At 49.0% G+C, this 22,742-nt stretch overlaps 1 protein-coding gene across 3 annotated transcripts; it reads right to left on the reverse strand.

The window, feature by feature from the left end:
- Positions 1-1,429: 1,429 nt before the first annotated feature.
- Positions 1,430-19,152, reverse strand: ISL2 (ISL LIM homeobox 2). 3 transcript variants are annotated; one of them, XM_081209236.1, is made up of 7 exons: positions 19,050-19,152; positions 18,063-18,252; positions 16,535-16,806; positions 11,758-12,041; positions 7,460-7,627; positions 2,229-2,341; positions 1,430-2,098 (listed from the first exon to the last, which is right to left on the reverse strand). In XM_081209236.1, the coding sequence occupies exons 1-7, from the start codon at positions 19,105-19,107 to the stop codon at positions 2,065-2,067; spliced, it is 1,119 nt and encodes a 372-aa protein (XP_081065362.1). In that variant the 5' UTR covers positions 19,108-19,152; the 3' UTR covers positions 1,430-2,064. The 3 variants fall into 3 exon arrangements, with proteins under 3 accessions (XP_081065362.1, XP_081065364.1, XP_081065363.1); XM_081209238.1 differs by having other exon boundaries at positions 18,063-18,311; positions 19,050-19,105; XM_081209237.1 differs by lacking the exon at positions 1,430-2,098 and having other exon boundaries at positions 2,104-2,341.
- Positions 19,153-22,742: the final 3,590 nt, after the last annotated feature.

Consider the following 22,742-nt stretch of genomic DNA (forward strand, 5'->3'; position numbering starts at 1 on the left):
CCTCACAGAACTGTGGATGTGTCAAGTGATCTGCTCTAAGTGCTTCAGGGGTGACTTTAGGCTTCCTTGCACTGGTGCTGTGACAGAGATGATGCCTTGAGCCCCTTCCAGTTCTTGGGGTCCTGCAACCAAGTGAGGGTTGGAATCTAATAGAAGTGGAACTAGTCAGATAATTTATTTGTAGGCCAATGACCTTAGCCGAACACTTAAATGTCCTCATCAGCATCCCAAAAGGAGCCGCCAAGTTGCAATAGCTGCAACTAAGTGATGGTGCCTTCCACCACCACCCCTCACCTAGCTGCCAGGTAGGAGCTAGGCTGGAAGCAGGCGGGAAGCTGGAGACACAGAGACCTGAAAGTGCTGGAGCCAAAGCTGTAACTCATGGAGAAGCAACATCTCCATGGAGTGGTGATGCAGTGAGTCCCTCCATCCCACACTGAGGTTGCATATATGTGTAAATAAAGACCACAGCCTCTGCTGACCTTCATTCCAAGGAAACCAAACCCTGGGTGAGTGCCTAGAACTCCAGAATCTTTCACTGCTTAGAGACAGAGGAAAACATCCAAAGAGCAGCTTCCCACCACGAAGTGCATATACATCAATTCAGAAAGTGCCACTGAAATCCTGAGTGGGTAGACTTCAGCTTGTGCAGATGCCAGCCCTGGAAAAGACAGGTTCTGAGCACATCACATTGCAAAAATTGGCACTAGTCTTTCTCAGAGGCACTTCAAAGCATGAACCAATTTGTGAAAACTGCTGAGTAGTTCAGGGCTGGGGACACTTTTTCAACCCAAGCGCCACATTCCCTTCTGGCAAGCTTCTAGGCACAGTGAGTTGATTCCTGCACACACCCCTCTCCATTACCCGTTTCATCCAAACAAGAGGCACGATCAAGGACACAGTCCAGCCAGACAAAAACATTCAAGGAAGGGCAAAGGAGGTTCAGAAGGGAGTGTGGCTGGGGAGCAGGAAAGTCCTGAGGGCTACATAGAGAGCCTAGGTGGGCCACATCTGGCCCCTGAGCCTGAGGGGCCATGTCCCTGCACTAATTCAACCAGCACCCTCATTCTGCTCCTCTCTTGTCACAGGAGCCTCTGACACCACTGTGTGAGACCCTGGCTGGATCTTGGAGCCTCCTCACCTTCCGCAGGGAAGACGCATGGACACACCTGCCCAGGTCAGGGCCTGATCAGGGCCAGGAAGGCGGTGGAGCCTCCAGCTCCCATACAAGCTTCCAGTCTGATGTGCGGCTGAAGGAGAAGCAGGTTTCATATAGTTCCAGCCTGTCTGACCTGGGGAAACCCTTCCGTGTTAAGATATCTTCATTCCACACAAACACACACAGGGAATGTTCATGTGGCCTCCATATTTGACGGCAATGATGATCCTTAATCCCAGGCCTTCTGATCCTGTGTGGCAATGATTCACACAGGCTTGCAGCACTTTCTCATCAGGTATTTGTTCGTTTTTATTATTAAGGTCAAAATATCAATCCCAACCATTTTATCTTCTGCCGTAACAATAAATAATAATAACAATAACTTACTTTGGTCTGCAATGGCCTAACAAACCTCACCTCCATCCAGAAGATAATTTAACATTGGCAAGAGAAGTGGGGGGATACTTTAAGTCTTGCAGATAGTTTTCCAGCAATCATGCAGTCTTGGAGGGGGGGAGGGAAAAAGAGAGAGAGAGAGAGACAAAGAGAGACAGACAGACAGACAGACAGACAGACAGACAGACAGACAGATCCCCCCTTCCAGGGCCAGCAAACAAATATAAGGGCGTTCAAGATTTGTCCAGGCTCCTGGCATAGCGTGGCAAATGGCACCGGCAATTCCAAGACGATCAGGTTTGCTTCTTCCCAATGAAGTGTGTTTTGTTTGTTTGTTTAAAAAAGACAACGTACTCTAAAGCTACCATTACATGAGTCAGGAAAGTCATCCTAGTACAGTCAAGAGGTATTCACGGAGGGTGGGGGCACGGAATCCCTTGGGAGTCTTGCTCTGCTCCCCCCCCCCCGGTGTGCTGGAGAGGGCGGTGCAGTCCAGAGGCGGGTGCCGCTTACAGCCATGACGGTTTAGGAACGATCGGGGAGCTGGGTTTTAAATAAAAGATAATAATTTAAAGAGTTGAGTTTGCTCGGAGCTGAGGAGATCTCATGCAGGGATCAGGAGCATGCGAAAGTCCATGGGGAGGTGGGGGTGGTAAAAGGAGGCTCTTCTCACGTTTCCACCGGGCTGGGGACCATGCTGTTGGGGGTATCAGGGAGCTGCGAGGACAAGGAGGTCACGTCGCTGCCAGATGAGTTGCCCAAGGAGCCGGACTCTGAGAAGGAGACCTGCAGGGGCGGAGAGAGAGGGCGACAAGGTTGGCGATTAGTCAAGTGCTGCCAATCTTGCAGCAGGAGTGAGCGGAAACCGTTTTTCAGCCGGGGGCCGCACTGCCTTCTAGGCAACCTTCTGGAGGGACACATGCCACTGGGGCAGGTGCAAAGGGGGGTGACCTGGGCTATAGAACAGACTGTGGGAGATGAGCTGCCAAACCTAACAAAAGCATATTCTTGCTAGTTAGGATGAGAAGGCGCTAATATCACAGAGCTGGATTGCTGAGGCGGATACACGGCCCATAGAAACGCAGTTAGCAGAGAGGGCTCTGTGTGGCGCCATTTGTCCTGCTCTCCTGGAGAGGAAAGAACAGAGCACCTCGTGTCCCTCCTGCCCATCAGATGCACATGCCTCCCCTCGCTGGAGCTTGGTTTACTGTAAGTATTTTGCCTGCATAGTTTTTGCTGCTTCCACTGCTGTGAACCAATAAAGTAAGTTGCTGCCTAATATTTTGTTAAGTGGGGTAAGAATGGGGAAGCCAACTTACTTTGTAGCAGGACTTGCTCAAAACAAGATTTTACAGCTCCTATGCTTTTTATTTTGCTTCCAAGGATGGGATTTTAAAACTCTGTTTAACCCCCACATGCAGGTGCCTGGAGGGATAAACTGCAATTAAATTGCATTAAAACTCATCCCACACAGACTCCCCAAAGGGGCTCAGCCAACACCTTTTCTATGGTCTTTGTAACACCAGGTGATGGTGAAGATGTCTTTATTCACGCAGGGAGTTTGGTGGTTTAAATCAGATTGTAATCTGCTCTATGCTGTCTCTGTTGCTCTTTCACTGTAATTTTTATTTTAAAATGATTTTAAGCCACCCAGAGAATATTTATTGATGAAGAGATACAGGAATTTATTTGCCCCAGTTCTTTAGTTTTTAAAACTTAACTCACAGGAGGCTGTCTCCTAGCAGGTGAGACCATTTGTCCCTCTGGACTGGAATTGCCTACTCCTTCCGACAACAACTCTCCAAGGTTTCAGGCAGAGAAAGCCTTTCCCATAGTGTGCTGCCTGATCCTTTTTAATATCCTTCTGCATTCAAAGCAGACGCTACTGTCCCCAACCCCCAAAAGCTCATCCCAAAAACAGATATCAGTTAATATTGCCACCCCTTTCCTTGTTGCCAGGGCAAACTGAAACACAGCTGAAGGCAGAATGAGAAGCTGCTTAAAAGATATAGTTGATTTGAATTATATCAAAAAGTGTTTTGGGGCAGCACTCAGCAACATTTGATGCCACTCCCCAGCCCTCATGCTGCCTTCCCAAAGCTGGCCAGGTGAGGCAGCACTAGGCTTTGGGAAGGAGACATAAGGCTCTGGCAGGGTCCCCGAAGCCTAGTTAGAGCTTGCCCATCTTTGGGACCCTGCCAGAGTCCCTTCTTCGCACTTCCCTGAAGCACTCTTGCAGCTCACTGTGGGATATTTACAAGGCAGTCAAACCAACAAAGCATGTTTGCTAGACAGGCACATGATCAGAGCTGAAGCTCACAGAGTTTTCCTGTAGGTTTGCTAGACAGAACTCTGAGACAGACACTCCCTCTGTGCCCTGACCGGGGGGGGGGGGGGGCATAGCCATGTATAATTACTCACAAGGCTTGGCACTTCCTCTTGGCTCTTTGGCCTCTCCTCACTCTTACCTCTTCATCTCAGCACCAAGTCAGAAAGGTGAGAACAACCTGCATATCTGAGCTCCACTGCTCAGACATGCTAGACTTAAGCTAGACTTAAGCATGTCTATCTAACTGAATTACCGTTTTAAGCCTGTCTGAGCAAAGCTGCTGTATCTGTCATTCTGCAACAGAAATGTGGAATGAGTAAATGTTATTTTTACCTTTTACAAGAATGTTTGTATGATTATTGTTTTAAGGGGGAAATACCAGGAGAACCCAGTCTGCCTTAAGGCATCCTGGATTACTTAAACTAAAAGGCTAAAACTAACCTATCTAAGCTTCACTTTTAAGCTACAAAGGGATGCACTCTGCTGAACTTACAAACGTGAGGAAGGAAGGAAGGAAGGGTAATCTCTAATAAATCTATACATGTCTATTCACATCCCTACACGCACTTGGTATGAAAAGCGGGAGCACAATCCAGTGGAATGAAAAGGAACTGAACATGAGCACGTCCTTCTCATGTGCCGGAGAACTCCCAAAGGAATATTGTGAGTGAAAGAACCTTCTCCCAAACTGTCAGGATCCCAAACGCTTCATTATTCAAATGTGAGGTGTGCCACTATATATTTCCTAAAAGGACTCAAATAATGGGGAGAAAGTAGGGGGCTCATCATCTGAGCTTCATCAGTTGTGGCCAGATCACACTCACTCACCAAACCCATGAATAATGGACCTAAATAATGGGTGCAATTAAAGGGCACTGCTTGAAATTATTTGAACTGATTAATTCAAGCACGGTTCCTTAAACACACCTATTACGTAGGGTCAGAAGTTCACAAACTTTGGTCTGTGGGTTGCTGGTAGTCTGTGAGCTCTGTGAGCTCTGTTCAGGTGGTTTTGTGGAAGGCTTGCAGAGCAATGGAGGATCTCTATCCGCAATGCCTTTCCCTCCCACCCTTCTCTTTTCCAACAACATAGATTCAGTCTGAACAGGCTAGATTTATCAAGCAGTACCACTGATTTAGATGTCTGGGGTGTTCTCCAACCCATTCAGGTAACTTGCCATACCGTATCACAAGAGGAGGGAACCTCTGGCCTGGGGCCCAATGTGGCCCACCAAACATCTCTATTTGTCCCTCAAGACCGTTCCCAGGCCACATTCCTTGCACCCCAGCCCTGCTCTGCACACTCGTCAAGTGCTCTTGCCTGACTGTAGCGTGATCCTGCCACTTGGGGGGGGGGTAGAGAGGGGTGTGTGAATGTATAGCAACTGGACCCTCTGCAAAGGCAAATTTTATACTCCTTTTCCCAGCCACATTTCCCTCCTGCATTGCCTGGCACTGGCTTATGTCACCCAGAAGGAAATGTGGCCCTTGGGATGCACAAAACACTTTCCCTTCCTTCCTCTAGCAGGTTTTCCCTCCATAAGGCTCTTGGGAAACCAGAAAGGGGGGGTGAGGGTAGAAGGGGAGGCCTTCACCTTTGTCCCAACATCATCCCTATTCCCCCACAGAGCTACAATTCCCAGAATGGTTTAACGGCTGATCCCTCTTCCCAATGAACTCTGGAATTGTAGCTCTTGGGAACAGGGGAGGATTCTATCAACTCTCTGCACCCTTAAGAAATTGCAGTTCCCAGTTTCTGGGGAAGAAGCCATGACTGTTAAAGTGGCACATAATGCTTTCCCTCACGGTCTCCAGTTGCAGAGCCCCTTGAGCCTCCCTCCTGCAAAGAGGAAACTGTTCTGTAAGGAATTTGACAGACTTCCTGCACACTCCTCTCTGTCTAGGCAAAGCTCCAGTGGCAGCTATGCAGAGCCGGGCTCCATATTTCATAAACTGATGTATAGGACCCATATTTCATTTAGTGGCACTTCCGTTTCTAGCAAATGACCATTTAATTATGCAGGCAGCTCACCCGTCTCAATTCTCCATTATCTTAACTAAATATTGCACCAGATTCATTTTTGATTATCCTCTAAAGCATAATCAAGATACAGGAAAGAACTGGAGGGCCCAGTTTGCCTATGCCTGCTCAACAGGCAAGTTGAAGTGAACTAACCTTTACGTTTCAGTGTGCCTGTGCTAAGTATTTGACAAAACTGCAGCCTCAGTCCAACACGGAGTTGACATTTTGTATTTACATCTCTCTCACTCCAAAATTATCCCTCTTCCTCAAGCATTAACATGACCTTATTCTGGTGTATTCAGGTAGGGGATAAGGCCTTTCTTTCAAATACATCCCAGCAACTTCTTTATCACACAGTTCTGTGAGCACAGTAAGATGCCTTCTTCATACCGCTGGTCCACCTAGTTCAATATTGTTTACACTGACTGGCAGCAGCAGCCCAGGGTTGCAGGTAGGGTGTCTCCCAGCTCTACCTGGAGATACTGAGGATTGAACCTGGGACCTTCTGCATGCCCTACTGCTGGGCTGTGCCCCTTCCCCATTTTGTCTAGGCATCTACCATTGCCCGAAGACTCTGCCCCAAATGTACAGGTAAGTGCATCTTACACCACAATCCTGAACATCTGCTCATGATGCCAACATAGGATCACATTTGGTGACGCTGCATTGGGGCAGTTCTTGATGCAACTCCATCCTAACTCCGCTTTAACTAATGGTGCAAGTACTCCAACAAATCATTAAAGGATCCTCTGATGTTGCAATGGGAACCCAAACTTAGGTACCTGTTCACATACGTTTATACATCCAGAGGGCCAGTTTGAATTTATATTAAGCAGCACATACTTCAAACACACCAGCACAGATGAGATTGCACTCAAGATCACTTAACACACCACGAAGCACAATTTGAAGAGCTCTTTCCCTGTCACACAAAAGCAGGAAAAAGTGCTAAAGGGGTCTCAATTCCTGCCCTCTCCATCTTCCCACTTATGTCCACCGTGATCCTCATCCTACACAGAGTGTAGTGATTGTTCGAGAGTGCTTAATCCACAGTACAGAGCACGGATGGTTCTTGTGTTGTGGCTGTCAACCACCGTCCTCCCAACCTCCTTTTGATCCCCAAAAGTCTGAGTCAACACCGAGGAGACTTTGGGTTGAAGCAGGCTTGCTTAGGAGATGCGTCCCAGTCAGGGAGGTGAGCTGGGTGTCAAGGGAACGAGGCGGGCCAGCGGAGCCACGGGGCAGAGTGAGGCAGCTGGCTGGTGGAAGATGCTGGGCCTGCGTGCAGGGAGCTGCAGTACAGAGCTGTGTGCCCCATATGGCCTTCCCTGTGCCCCCAAAGCAACCTGACTGTCCCCACGTGTGGTAGAGGGCACAGCGTTTAAGGAGGAATCAACCGCTCACATACAGTCTGGGAGTGGGTGGCGATGTTTTTATTAGGCTTGAGCCACAAAGGCCACGAAGGTGCGCCTTCCCCACTCTGCTCCCAAGCTGGTTCAAAGGAAGACCTGGTCCTCTTGGCTGTGTGTTCCCACCTCTCCCGGTCCCTTACCAGTTGCTGGAAGGCTGGCTGGTCCAAGTCGCTCTGCAAGGCGAAGTCACTGAGTGCTTTCCAGGGGGGCTGATAGGTTTGCACCTCCACTGCATTGCCCTGCACAGCGCTGTCATGGCGGATTGGGCTGCCGGCCACCAGTGGAGTCCCAGTCAGACCCTGAAGGCTCTTGTGGAGGAGTGAAAAGAAAGGAACAGTCAGCAAAGACTCGGCCCAACCCACCTGTTCCCAGAGGAAGAATCTGGCAGCAGTGACAGACTTGGGTGCATCATCATGTCCCAATGTCACATCCAGCCATGCGCTACAGATCAATAATAGCAAATCACCCCGGGTTCTTTAAAAAAATTATATAGTCACAAGACTTTACAATGAAGCAAAACAATTTCTAAGACTCAAATGTAGTGACAAAGCAATTTATGGAGGTCTCTTCCCACCCCCAAAAACACCCATGGAAAGGCTAGGGTATCTGCATATGTGTTGTCAGAAACTTTTTCAGATCCATTGCAAGTCACCTCAGGGATCTTGTCAGTAGATCCCGATCTACCTTTTGCTCACCCTTGTGATAAGCCATGCCCCCAGATGCTGAGTGTAAAGGGGCTGATTATGGCTGCTCAGTAGCAAGAATTCTTGACATGTTCAGGGACAATCTCCTGTTTCTTATTACTTGGTATTTTGCAAAGCCTTGGACTGAGCCCCACCTCAACCCCCCCCCCCCCCCGATACTCAGTTGGAAGGCTGGTGTATTTTGGAAAACCCCAATTTGCAGCTGCTTATGATGGCAAAAGGGATGTACCTTGGCCCTCCAGATGTTTTGAGACTACAATTCCCATCATCCCTGACCACTGGTCCTGCTAGCTAGGGATAATGGGAGTTGTAGGCCAAAAACATCTGGAGGGCCGAGGTTGAGGAAGCCTGGGTTAGGGAGAGGAGAATTCTCTTCCAAAGTGCTCCATATCAGGGAAGAATGGACAACAGAAAGAAGTGGAAGAACCCAAATGGGGGAGGGGCTAATCAGCAATTAATCATTAATTAATGCTGGATTAGCCTACAAAATCTGGCAGTAAGGAGGGAGGAGAGTGAAATAAAGTTTCCCTTTATTCTCCTCCTGCCCCAATCCAAATCCTTTATAATAACCAAACTGGCTTCACCAGCAATATCATATTTTCCCAGAAGGGCAGCAGTTGGTTTTTCCCCTTTGCCACAAGGAGAGCAAGCGTTCTTCCCCCTCTCAGTTTGATCTGTGGCAGTAATGGAATGAACATTAAATGATTTGGTTTCTAGAGAAATTAAGCAACACTTCCACCTCTGATGGTCAAGATACGTCTCCTGCCCGCCTTCCTGATCCCACTCCTCTCAAGGCTTTCGCCTCCCCCACCTCAAACCCCTTACCCAGATCAAATATGCTTCACAGTTATTTATAGGGAAGAGCAAAAAGTTTGTTTATTCACTGGCATTTCTACCCCGCTTTTTGCTCCAAGAAGCTCAAGGTGGTCACATGGTTCTGCCCCTCCTCATTAATGCCCCAAACCAACCCTGCAAGGTAGACTGGGCTGAAAGGCAGGGATTGAGCCCCAAGTCCACCCAGTGAGATTCACGACCAAGCAGGGGAGTTGAAGCCTGCTCTCCCAGTGCTAGTCCTAACCACTATGCCACACTGCCTAAATCACATATAGTAGTTTTCTAAAGAGTTTAAAAGGCAAACAAAAGAGGTGGGGGCTAAATTTTGATTCATTTTTCAAACATAATTTTAATATATTAATTTAATCTATTAAAAGTAATAGGATTTATTTATGATGACATTATCTGCTGGTATATTTGCTGCAGAGCCTTAATTGGAACTATATGGGTGGTGGCACTAATAATTGCTCTGGAGGGGGGGCGGGGGGAGCCAAGAAGCAGTTTAAATTAGCATTATCTTCTCATTCTTTTTAATTTGCTTGAGCTTGCCTGGAAGTTTTGCATGAAACCCAATCAAAAGAGGGTTCTCTCCAGACAAAATCCCTAAGAAAGTGCCTCCCCTCAAGGCTGGAGGTTCCTGCTGTCATTTTCTACAACGCCCATGAACATGGTTTTGAAGCCAATTAAAAGTATTTTGGGGCTGGGGGTGAACCACCAGGGGAAGATGCAATATTTAATGCCACCGGGGTAATTATTAATTAATCAATAATAAAAACAATATGAGTGATAACATTCCAGGAGCAAAGTGTTCCCTGCTGTGCCGATAACCGTCTCCCGCGAAAACGAAAGCGAAGTGCCCGAGGTTGCGAACTCTTTCGCCCCGACCCTGCGCGAGCCTCGCTCTGCTCTGCGGCTCGTCCCTTGCGCGGAGACCCGTTTGCGCGTCTGCTAGGGAGGGAGGGAGGGAGGGAGGGAGGAAGGAAGGAAGGACGGACGCACGCACCCTGGAGGGCAGCGGGAACAGGCACGTGGCAAAGCCCATGGAAGTCAACGGGCCGGGCCTTAATGTGCAGCCATATATTTCCTCCCTCGTCCCTCTCCTCGCCAATTTCATTACAGCAGAAAAGTGACAATTGTTCTAGAAGGGGAAAGCGGGGAAATGGTGGCTGTGGTTTTGTTATACTTCATTTTAACAATAAATGGATGCATTTAGATGGTTTCCCATAACAGTATAGATGGAATGACAAACTCCACCGGGTAATTATTCCACACATTGAGAGTTATTGCATCTTTCCCATTCATTTCAGTGTAGTTTACGCACAGAGAACCTTTCTGAGAATCCTAATTGTAGACCTGGGAGCGACCCTCCACTCTCGGACTATGTAACCTTTTTCGTTATAGAGCCCTGTGCAGCGCCAGTCTGTGCCCGTTTACTCGGACGTTTCAATGGGGACACGCTCCCACATAGCTGGGCACTGAGCAGCAGCCTTCACAATATTTCTGTCCTACAAAAGCCCTGTAAAACAGAGGCAATAATACTGTTCCCTATATTCCAAGTAAGATTACAGTGGTTTGCCGCGGCGGTGTGGGCAGAAAGACTTTTCCGACTCGTATATTGAAGTAGCACAAGCCTATTCCCGGCTACTCAGAAGTAAACCCCAATTAAGTGTTCATAGAGGTATTGCTTTAGCCAGTAACAACACAATTTCAACCATGTCTACTCAAAAGTAAGTGTAATCGAATTCAGTTGCGCTTACTCCCAGGTAAAACGGGGTTAGGATTGCACCTGATTTACCTGGGACTCGGGAATAAGTCCCAAGGAACGAAACAGGACTTTCTTCTCAGTGCACACGGCTAGGATTACACTGTTCGTGACACCGGATCTGTTAATGTGCCCCTTTGTGGGTTTCAAGCGCCTTTCAAAAATAGATTATATATTAAAAGCAAAAACATTATTGTTCTGTTTTTAAGATGGGGCGCCAAGTTTATTTAATCGGAACTAAACTAATTTAGCAATAGATTTTGCTCAAAAAACACTTGGTTTTTTAAGAACTTTCGATTATTATTTTTTTAAAAAATTCACCCGAATACATTTCCAGGGACGCTCTAGAGACACATTGTATTGGGGGGGGGGGATATATTAAGAGATCTGGTGTCACGAAACCTTCTCCTAGTCCAGCTTCGAGAAAGGGGGCCTTGTTTAGTTTGTTGTACCAAAAAACCAGAAAGAGTCTTGTGCCATCTTAAAGACCAAGGCACTGCCATCTACATAAAACGTAATCCAAAACACTGCCAAACACACGTGTGCGCGCGTGTCTAGGGGTGTTAAGCAGGAGGGGAGAGGGATCCTAGTGATGTGAAACGCAAAAACAAAACAGTTTGCCTTTTAAAACAGTCAGTGGTCCCCCACCTGCTGTGATGAAATTGGAAACCTGTTAATACACGTTTGAGTTTCGCTCCGATTAGACCAGATTATAAGGATGTAACTTCTACAACTGTCACGTACACAACATTTATCTTCCTACATCTTCAGGTGCCGGCGAGCACCTTTCAAAAACGAGAGAGATTGGAGAGAGAGGAAGGGAAGCCCTGCGCCCCTTAAGCCATAGGTCTTCATTGCAGACTGGGCCAATTCAAACCACCCACGGATGCAAAGCGTGGGTTCGTGCTGGTGGATCAGGCCTGTCCAGAAGCCAGTTTAAATCCTCTCCCCGAAATCTCTAGGAAATCCTCCCCCTTGACTTGGGGACTTGGGTCTCTCGAGATGGAGGGGGCTCTCCCGACCCCCTAGAAAAGACCCGGCCATTTATTTCAATGCGCCAAAGATGCGCGCCCGGAGTTGGCGCCCCCGGGAGGGCGAGGGCTATTCAGACGTGCAGAGTCAGGGAAGGGGCACTTACGGCTTTGTCGCTGTGCTGCTGCTGCTGGAGCTGCTTCATGAGGATGGACTTCTTCTTGTCTTTGCAGCGCTTGTTCTGGAACCAGACGCGGATCACGCGCGGGCTCAGGCCGGTCATCTCCACCAGCTGCTCCTTCATGAGCGCGTCGGGCCGCGGGTTGGCCGCGTAGCAGGTGCGCAGCGTGTGCAGCTGCTTCTCGTTCAGCACAGTCCTCACGCGCGTCGTCTTCTCCGCCTGCTTGTGCACGTGTGGACGCAAGGAGGGTTGGCGCCCGGGCACGGAATCTGCGGGGACGGAAGGGGGCGGGAGAGAGAGGCTGATCAGGAGGGGGGAGGGAAGATTGCGCCCCCCCCGGGGAAAGGTTGGGACGACCCGCCCAGCTCGTTCAAGGGCGCGCCCTCCGGGGCTCAAGCCACCCCCATGTCCCAGACCGAGAAGCCCTCTGGGTTACCCTTTGTGGCTTTTAGATGTGTTTTAGTTACAATTTTATTGTGTATGCACCGCCGCAGAGAGCTCTTTAAGACGTTCAAAACTATTTCTGGCTAACGTTTCTAACTTATTTTAATGGTCTTATTGTATGGTCTTATATTCCTGTAAACTGTAAAATATTTGTATACTTCTGTAATATGATACAGGGGTATACAAATATTTTTATAAATAACTAAATAATTAATAAAGTAATTGTTTTTCCAAGTTCTTCGCAGATCATTAGTCAGTGAACCTGCCTTTGCGAAAGTCACATTGATACAAAAAATTAACAGCAGCAGCAGCAACAACAACAACGCAAAACTGAGCCCTTTCTCGGAGGGGGGGGGAGTGACTGGCACCTCAGGACTGGCAGCTCCTCCTTGAGACAGCAGAGGAATTTTACTACGCCCCCCCCCCCGGGCGCAGTCTAGAAAGAGGCTCACTCGGGGCCGGAAAGGCAAACGCGGCGTGAAACAAAAGAATACCAACACGCGCAGCTTCTAAACTGCCATTTAGTTGTACAATAATTGCACACCCCATAACTAAGTCTCTGGGAGGGATTGCCGCCCCCCCCCAAGAAAACGCACCGCAAGGTGTAGGGAGACCACTGGGCAGCGTTTGCACATTCTCCCCGCTGCCACTCGGTTCCCGCAGGCCCGGCCCGGAGCGGCCGCTGCCCTGGAAGGGGGCTCCCGTCTCCCGGCGGAGGGCGCCTCTCCGCCCAGCACCAAGGGGCGGCGAACCCGACCCCCGCCACCGCCCGGAGCCCCCCATCAGGCAAAGCTTTCCCATTGAAGATCAAAATAAGAATTAAAAAACAGGTTGTACAGGAAGTTCCTATTCCTGTATTATTATTATTATTATTATTATTATTATTATTATTATTATTATTATTATTATCATTATCATTATCATTATCATTATCAGCCAAGTCTAACAAATAACCACGAATCTTCTCAGAAAAGGACCAACTTGAAAGAAACATGTTTAAATTAAAATATAGTAGCAGGAGTAGTAGCAATATTATTATTATTATTATTATTATTATTATTATTATTATTATTATTATTATTAATGATACTTTAGGCCTTGTTCCCCCCCACACACACACACTCCACAGGTTCTCCAAATAATGTTAAAGATGTCATTTCAAACGCACAAGCCGAGGGTTGGAGAGGGACTGGACAGTCTCAGGAGAGGCTGGGCTTGAATTTCGCAAGGTTTGTCTCTGTACACACGCGCGCGCGCACACACCACACACACACACACACACACACACACACACACACACACAAATATCGATCAGACTGCGCAAAAATCAAGCTACACCAAAGAGAGAGTTTAGACCAATAAATCCGATTGTTGCAATTATTACTATTATTGTATTTTTATTAAACAAATCCCAAAGTAATGTTGGCCTCGAATATTTACGTCCTTTTAAAAAGGGGCGCGTGTGAGGGGGTTGGCGGGGGGATTTAGCTCAGCAATGTCTCAGATGACAGCCCGGCGTTAAAAGGAGACGCATCAGATGTCACACAAAACAGATGTCGGGGGCGGGGGGGGGACCGGGCGGCGGGAGAGGAAAGCCGAGACAAACGGAATTGCCTGCACTTTCCGTCCCTGGGAGCCGCGGCCTCCGGGCGAGGAACCGGCTGCAACAGAAGGACGCTTTGCGGCAAATGTTAAGAGACGGATTAAAAATGAGTCGTCGTCGTCGTCATCGCACCGCAACGCTTTTAAAACTAAATCATTTATTTATTTATCTGTTTATTAGATTGCTATATTATTCTAAACCCGCGCCTTTGGAAGGTACAGGTACAATGCATCACATACAGATGATTATGATAATAAAAATAATTAATAAAAAAACCTACAACAACTCAATATAGTTTCTGTGGTTTGGAGATAAGGAAGGAAGGAAGGAAGGAAGGAAGGAAGGAAGGAAGGAAGGAAGGAAGGAAAGAGAAAGAAAGAGGGAAGGAACTGTCCCAGTGTTAAGGAATTGCCAGCACAATCTTATTATGCATGTATGTCTACTTGGGAGTAAGCCTCACTGTATTGAATTTGGCTTGCTCCCTTGTAAGTGAGCCCAACGTCAGAGAACTCGAGGCTGAAATGTTTAATTCACTTACTCGAGAGTAAGCCTCAGGACGGAGCAGTGAAATTTCCTTCTGCGTAAACACCAGAGTGTTGCTCAGTTCAGTTGCAAAGCCAGCCTCGCTGTCCAGGGAGGACTTTAGTTCTAAGCAAATCCGGGGAGGTTTGGGCTGTAAGAATAGTAAATGGAGTTCCCATTTCTAACTTTTGAAATCTATTTTTGTTCTTGTTTTTGTTTTGTTTTTGTTTTAAAGATGAACGGAAATCTGGTTATGCGCTGTTCCCCAAATTTTGTTTCAAACCTGATACATGGCCTCTGATTAAATCGAGAGTACATGAACAGCATCAATGTTTTGCGGGTGAGAAGGGTAAAACAAACATATTTTCTTCTGTTTCTAACCCCGCCTCCTCCCCTTAATCACTTAAGATCCCAGGACAATTTGCAAAAATTACATTAAAGCAATAAATTTAAGTAGCCCGTGTGAAAAGCAATTAAAATCCCAATATTCTAAAAGAGTGCGTAATTCCGAAAACTAACCGTGGGGTAATAGTGCCTTTATTAGGACTAATTCAACAGTCACAAAAGAAGGAATTCCCGTGCTGTTGAGCTGGGATTTCCCCCGCCCAGCGTGGAGCAATAGAGTTATCTGAAATTTAATAAATTAAAATTGAGTGCGAGACACAACTTTCTGTGTTTACACTCGGATCCTGTTTCCTGAAGAAGCAAGTCCCCCTGCCCTTTCAGCGGGACTTGCCTGCCTGGCAACTCGAATCAACTCTGCTTGGGGGTTTAGGTCTGAAAAGAAACTTTGCTGCAGGCTGCATGTGCTCTCTCTTCCGCGGCCCCCTTTTCTCCACGGAGTGGGCGAGGGAGGCGTTCCCCCAGTGGGTGTGCGAGAGAAACAGAGAGGGTGACTTTGCCTCCACTCCGAGGCTGGCAGAGCCGTCGCTCAGAAGGGAAGCCCCCTGCCCAGGCCTGGAGGGGTATATTTTATCTGGTTTTCCTAAAAAGCCCCCAGCTGTGGAGACTGGGCTGTCCAACGAGGTCCAACGCAGGACGAGAACCAGCGCCTTCAACAAAATCTGGAAGCTCTCCCCCTGTATTTTGGACCTCCCTGCCTATATTGTTCATCACGTGTGTAACTGGGGGGCGAGGGACTAGGACCAAAGTTTGCCACTGGGAGAGACTGGAGGAACGGGATTCAGACAGAATCCATTCACCCAACACTCCTAAGTCTGTGTGCCCACCATTTAAAGCAGACACGCACACAGCCCGCAAATGATCTGGGAACTGCAGTGCTCGGATGGGGTTCTTAAAGGAGACTGCTTTCAATGTGTCGCACTCACAGGACATTCCCTAGAAGTGAGCAGGATCTACTTTCTTCAAAGTATTGATTTTGGGGTGGGGGTCAGTGGGTTCACCATCACCTCCGCATGTCTTCTCTGTAGGTTTAAAAGAGGCTAACTGAACAAAGCAAGATTAAGTGCGGGGAGGGGGACACGGGGGGCTCCCATCAGACCAGAGCTGGAGAGTATCAAAAGTTTGGGACATATACTCCTTCCTAACTCTGGGTAGGTGGCAAGATTCTCTCCGTTTCCCCCAGGGAAGTTTTGGAGTCCCCTCCCTGGCTGGCAGAAAAGGGCAAGAGACGCGGGGACGGGAGAGCGAGGTCCTTGTTCCTCCTTTCATTTTCTCTGTCCTACCCCATTTTGCAAACGCTTGGAGGCGAAGGATCTTCACTATTTGGTTCGCCTACTGGGGTACTTTTGCGCCTCCCCTGACCTGTTGATGGCAGCAGAAGTGCTTGCATTCGGTCTCCTAAAGCTAAATCCATCTGTTCGTCTGAAAGGAGCCTCAATACACGTGTGTGTAGAGTGCATGGGTGGATCCAGAAAGGGTCTGCTGTTTGGAAAGACTCCTAGGACAGAAAGAGTTCCGTCGGCTGTTGCGGAGGTTGGGAAAAGAGAAGGCGGGGAGGCCAGAAGACGAAGTGCGGAAGGGCGGGGGGAGTTGTGGACAGAGAAAAGAGAGAATCAGAAACGAAGGAACAGAGGGGGAAAGTGAGAAAGGAGTCAGGGCGGAGGGAGGGAAGGAGGAAGGAAGGAAGGAAGGAAGGAAGGAAGGAGCGTTAGCAGGGGGTTGGACTAGATGACCCTGGGGGTCCCTTCCAGCTCTCCAGTTCCCCGGTTCTCGGCTGGGGCGCCCGCCTACCTGCGAGCTGGAGGCCCTGCCGGGCGCCTTGGAGGTGTCCGGGGCTGCGCGGGGGGCTCTCGGCCGACCCGGCCCGGTCGACGAGGAGGCTGTGGTCTGCGCGGCAGAGCAGCTCGTGGTCCCGCAGCGAGAACTCGTCTCCCGGCAGGAGCTGCCGGCTGCACACCGAGCAACGGAAGCACTCCAGGTGGTAGACGTTGTCCCGGGCGCGCATCACCAGGTCGCTGCTGCTGAAGCCCGACGCGCACTTGGCGCACTTGATGCCGAAGAGCCTGCGGGGAGGGGGGGAGGGAGGGGGCAGCCGTCAGCAGGGGGGGGCACCACGGGCTCCCCACCCCTCGCAACCCCCCCGCGGCCTGGCAGGGACTAGGTGGCCCTGGGGACCCTCCCGGCCCTCTCATTCTGTGCTACCAGGGCGGCCAAGGGAGGCTGCACCGCAGTTACCCCGCAACCTCCTCCGGGCAGGACCCTGGCGTTTCCCTCCGCTCATTTAACGACAGGCAGCAAGAAGGAGGAAGGAACCAGCCCTGGCGCCTCTTGGAAGGCTACTATTAGGGATACTCTAAGGCTATCCGTAAAGGGATCCATCGTTAAGCATTTGAAGATTTGTAAGCTCCTCGAGGCGGGGACCTAGGCTGCCAAAGCCGCGAACTTAATAACGGGCAACTTCAGCTCGGCAGCTCTTATGGTAGACTATGATGAATAGCGATTCAGATTTCAAGTCTCTTCAGACAGAGACCTAAATTGCAGATGAGCGGTGCCAAATTAAGAATAATGAAACAAGAAGAATCGGCCTCTCTCGGACTCAGTTACGGAGCGTCCGTTCCGCCTTCCCATTGGCACACTGCTTATTAGCCGTCCTTCTTGCCAAGCTGGCTTTGGGGTTTGCTTTAGGGTGCCCAGGAATTTGTCTGGCCGGCATGTCTGACCCAGGCAAAGCTTGGCACAGCGTAGATCGGAAATGGAAAAAACAAATAAGCGGCACCGCTTAGGATAAGCTGGAGCGACATAAGAAAATTAAGCCACCTGGGGGGGGGGTTTGGACTAGATGACCCTTGGGAGCCTTTCCAACTCTACAAATCTATGAAACCCCCGCTTTCCCTCCCTCCGAACTCTATGTGAAATGTCTCGCTCTTATCGCATCTGTCGGGTGGGAAACCACCAAGAGAGGATTGTGAAAAATGAGGCTTCCACAGGCGAGTCTTTCTCTGGACTTCCGGCCGTCCTGAGTTCAAAGACCAAAAAGACACCCCTCCATCCTCTGTGGCCTGAAATCCCCCCCCCCCGCAAGCAAGATTTCAACAACATAAGAGAAGAGAGGGTAGGGGAGAAGAAATTTGCCAAAATAAAGCAAACATTTGCAAACAATTAATTGAATAAATAAAAGGGGGTTGTGTGACAAAAAAGGCTCCGAAGAGGAGGAAAGAAAACGAAAGGGAAGCGGGGGGCAACTGGATTTGCTAGGCGTGTTTTTCCTTCCGCTCGGTGGGCGCCCCGCTCCGAGAGGGGGGGGGGAGGTCAGCATCACCTGATATAATCCCTTTTACAGTACGTTTTGCCATCTCTCACAAAACAAGTGCAGGTCTCGTCCAAATACTGGCTACAATCCGCGCATTTCAGGCACGCCGCGTGCCACTCCAGGTCCGGGGAGACCTTCAGGATGTACTGGTCGTGGATTTCGCTCCCGCAGCCCACGCACATAGCAATCCCGGGTTTCTCTGCCGGTGGAAAGGAGCAAAGGACACTAAGAACGGACAGAATCTCTCATCAGGACTTTCTGGAAAGGGGGGCGGGAAACAAGTTTTCTTTTTTAAAAAAACAATCAGTCTAACACCAAACCAAATCAATCCGTATAATTTAACCCCAAATCAGGCACCGGTTTGGGTGCTGCGGCGGCACCTCTTTTATAAATCAACGCCCCAGCAAAGCAGGGGGATAAAAAGAAGAACGGAAGAACTCGGGGAATTTTGCATCTTTGACTTTCCCGTATAACTTTGTTTTCCGACTACACCGCAGAAAATAAAAGCAAACGGCCACGTATTTAATACGCCCAGAAGAAATGAAGAAAAGAGAAAGAGAATCTGGGAATCTTTCCATGACTTCGTTGCATTATCATAATTGCTATCTTTATAGTTATTGCTAATTCTCCCTACAGTTTTCTGGAGGATCGTTCAAGTGTTGGGCGACAAGCCCCCGAATAAAAACATGCTCGTTTAAAAATAAACCAGCAGCAAATTCTGCAACTGCCAGGTTTTGATAAGAGTCCAGGAACGAAAAGGCAAGCGGTGGCGTAAAGGAGAGGGGGAAATTTATGCTTATAAATGCATATCTATATATAGCCGTGGATATATAGATGGGACCCTTTTAGAATATCTGTTATGTTTGGCCATCTCCCCGTCCTCCGCGAAAGGGGTTTGCAGAAGCAAAGCCCCTCGCCAGAAACACATTCCGATGCACCCAAATCTTTACGCACAGGATCCCGACCCAAGAGAGAGAAAGAGCTGGAGCCACTTACTTTTGGGATGATCCCCCATAGCACCCGGGAAGGAATAAGGAAAGAGAATATCCACCATGCAGAAGGCGAGGCGGGGAAGTGCCGGGACTCGGAAAGGGGGCCGAGCCCCACCGCCTGCCGCTGCCCAACTAACTCCTCCAGCCCCGCCGCGCGGGGAGGGCCCGGGCGCAGCATGACGTCAGCACGCCGCGGACCACCCCCTCCCGGGGGCGGGGCGCTGACCTCACCCGGCTGCTCCCGCGCCCCGGAGGCCATTGGCCGAGAGGACGGCGGCCAGCGCGGATTGGCCCGCCGCGAACAATGGGACGCAGAGCCCGGGCGCCAAGTCCCGCCCGCGGAGATCCCGGGGAAGAGCGGCTCCGCATTGGGGGGGAGGGGGGAGGGATCCAGAAGCCGGGCTTCCCCTCCGCCTCCCTCTCCCGAATGGGCAGCCCGGGACCCGGCAGCAAAAGGGGCTTCTGGCCGGCAACCCCCTCGCGCTCCTCGGCGCTGCTTCCCCCAGGGCGCCTCCTCCGAGGGGCCGCCCACTCCCCGGGGCCCGAAATCCCGGAGGGATCCTGTGACAGGCGGAGCAGGCAGCGCCCAGCTAGAGAGATCCACGCTCGGACCCGGGAGAAGGCAGGCAGGCGCCGAGTTCAGGGTCCCCCGATCCGATGGCGTTTCCTCTCCGGGAACCGCGGGCGTCATCCGCGCAAGAGCGCAGTCCCCTCGCAGCATCCTTCCCCAGAAGTAAGTCCCCTCCAGTCCCCCCCGGCGAAGCGGGCTGGGCAACCCGGACGGCGCTTTCCAGCGAACCCGTTTCAGGTGGTGGGGGCTGCTTTGGAATCTGCATGCGTAGGATGGCGCTAGAAAGCGCGGAAAAGTCCATGTTTTCCTTTCGTATTTTCTCTTCCCCGTTTCCTTCCCTAGGCAAATACTGGCATAGTTTCTAGATTTCTTGATGTTTTATCCCAGTTCATTTACTGTGTTTTTAAAATCACAACTTTCTCCCCGCTGCTTCCTTGACCCATGGAAATGGTTAAACTCCTGTCATGTTGCAGCCTCGGGACTCGGAGAAGCCGCAACAATCCGCCTAGAAAATTCGTTTATTTTTTTTCTCCCCCCGGCCAGCCTTATAAGAAACAGAACTACCCGCAACTCCACGCGTTCCAAGCGCTTCTTGAATTTGGAAACACGTTTCCGAAGAGAAGGTTCCTTCGTTTGGATTAAAAAAAAAACCCCTCTGTGTTTCTTTTTAAAATCCGTTAATTAAAAGTGGCAGGAATAAAAACCTGGGGAATGTTTTGGATGTTATTTTTTTAACAATTAAACCGGATGCAACTCACCCCTAATTTTATTCAAACGAAAGGTTTCTGATTTCAGTTCACTTCTCTTAAACCAGAAGCCTGGTTTGCGAGGCGCCAGAAATTAATAGACACAAGGCTCCTAACAGAGCTAATTCCGTGACCTCCTTTCCATATATTTAAATCTTTTTCTCTCCCCACATCTTTTTAAAAAAACGATGGGGATGCGGCGTGTGGGAAAGGGACTTTCTAGCATAGCCAGAAGCTGTTCCGATGGTCATGTACACAAAGTAAATTTGGTGACAGAAATCGTCTTTAGTTGGTAGCGCGTGCAGGTTTTATTATTACACAGAAATCTTCGTCAGGCAAACCAGAAATTTAGTGAAACATTTCAACTTTTAAACCAACTGAAGTTGTTTCAATGAAATCTACACCAGCTCAATCCCTGCTAACGAAACTATGGCCCAGAACTGCTTGGTAGACTTTTCCTTCAAGGAGTGGGCTACCTTAAGGTCTAGCCACTTTATTTAGTATATATTTAGTATTTATAGTTTTATAGAACAGCATTATATTGTTCTATTAGGATAGGATTACACTTGTTTGGTATTATGCATGCCTATGCGTGCTTCTCTGAAATCCGTGCAGCTTACTCCCAGGTATATGAAGGCATCAAGATGTGAAATACGTTTTTTTAAAAAATAATGTTTGTTTCTCCCTCCTCTTCACATAATGGTATCGACAACTCTATATTTTAATAGGACATAACTCCCACATATAATTTACTGATTTCAAAACATCTTAAATTATAAATTAATACTACCATTATCCATAAAGTTAGGGATAGTCAGAGTGCCTATTCAGGCCAAATGGCATATATATACTATGGGTTTTTTGCGGCCGGCCGCCCGCCCGCCCGCCCTCGAGTTCAGGGTATTCAGAGAAGGCCCTCTCCCCTCCCCGGGGACCAATTCGCGCCGGTCGTGTGGACGCCCCCGATCGGACCCTGGGCGAGGTCTTCTCCCTCCCGCCTTTCACTCGGATGCAACAGGGAGCTCTGCCGGGAGGCGACTCCGGCGCCCCAAGCGGGAAGCAGCCGCGGATCCGCCCGGCAAGAGCCGGGAGGAGCAGCTCCGAGCGAGGGAGCCTCCTGCCAAAGGAGCCGGGCCTGGGGAGCGGAGGAACGAAACGGCCCACAGCCAAGCAGAGATGAACCTGCTGCTGCATCAATTTGCATTTTTCAGTTGTTGCAACCTTAGGATAAAAGGCGGATATGAATGAATTGAATGTTCGGACCCAGGGCTCACCTCTTGACCCCCTAGACAAAGCTCAAGCAGGATCTGCAGGTAGATCTCTAGGTGATTTGCAGTATTGGCAAAAGGGCTTTGCTTATATCTGGTTCTCCCCCTCCTCACCTGAATCCCCGCAACAGCCCTGGTTCGGCTGGGAGACACCGGTGGGCTTGATTGCTGAGGGGAGATTTGAACCCTGGTCTTTCCCAGGTCCTAGTCCGCCCCGAACCACTCCACCAAACTGGCGCCCCATAACAGAGGCCTGTCAGTTTCCCACAAGAGCCAGTCAGGCCAGGGGGCGACAAAAGCTGGATCAGGACCCACAAGTGATTTGCAGTATTGGCAAAAGTTCTTATTCTAACCATATTTACCACTGAGTTCTTTTTGTTTACCATCTTTATATCATGTCTTTCCTCCAAGGAGCTCAAGGCAAGTATTTTTAGTGGCTGCCTCTCCTCCCACCCAATAAAAGCAAGGATAGGAGATCACCTGTGATTTGTGTACTTCATCCCTCCCACCTTTAACAACACTCTAGATCCCTCATCTTCACATTTCCTGCCCTGAGCTGTCCTCTTCCACTTCTACCAGCCTACCTCACAGGGTGTTTCTTTTGGAGGGGGGAGGGGGTTGAAAGTGGCCATGACCTTTATTGGTTACAATAAATAATAGAGACACAGGTTTTCACAATTTTACTTTTGTTGTTGTTGTTGTTGTTGTTGTTGTTGTTGTTGTTGTTGTAACAAAGTAATAATAAATAAATAGAAATAAAAATGTGCACCCCACCCCTGAGACCATTCCATTATAACTATCTAACTATCTAACAAATACCTTCCATATCTCCTCAAAATCATTTCTCCTACATATTCCCCATCTTACCTTAATAGCACATGTTAATTTATCATTAATAACTATATCCCACACCTCTTTACACCATTCTTCCATTTCATATTCTGCTTGCCCCTTCCACTTCCTAGTTATAATAACTTGTGCAGCTGTCAATACATTTGTGAGCAAGTCTTTCATAGCCTGCGAATCTTCCGCCACATTGTAAACTGATAAGAATGCTACCTCTGGACTTTTGGTCAGCTCTAACCCTCTGATTTCTGTTATCTCCTTAAATA

This window comes from Podarcis bocagei, assembly GCF_964188305.1.
Source record: "Podarcis bocagei genome assembly, chromosome: 9".
Taxonomy (NCBI): Eukaryota; Metazoa; Chordata; class Lepidosauria; order Squamata; family Lacertidae; genus Podarcis; species Podarcis bocagei.

Bases quoted from the DNA above. Each gene is read 5' to 3' on its own strand.
- ISL2 (XM_081209236.1), bottom strand. From the start codon at position 19,107: ATGGTGGATATTCTCTTTCCTTATTCCTTCCCGGGTGCTATGGGGGAT. The intron at 12,042-16,534 runs GTAGGCGGGCGC...CCGTCCCCGCAG, and splicing joins GCAGGGCCTCCAGCTCGCAG to ATTCCGTGCCCGGGCGCCAA. The intron at 2,099-2,228 runs GTGAGAAGAGCC...TTTAAAACCCAG, and splicing joins GTCCCCAGCCCGGTGGAAAC to CTCCCCGATCGTTCCTAAAC.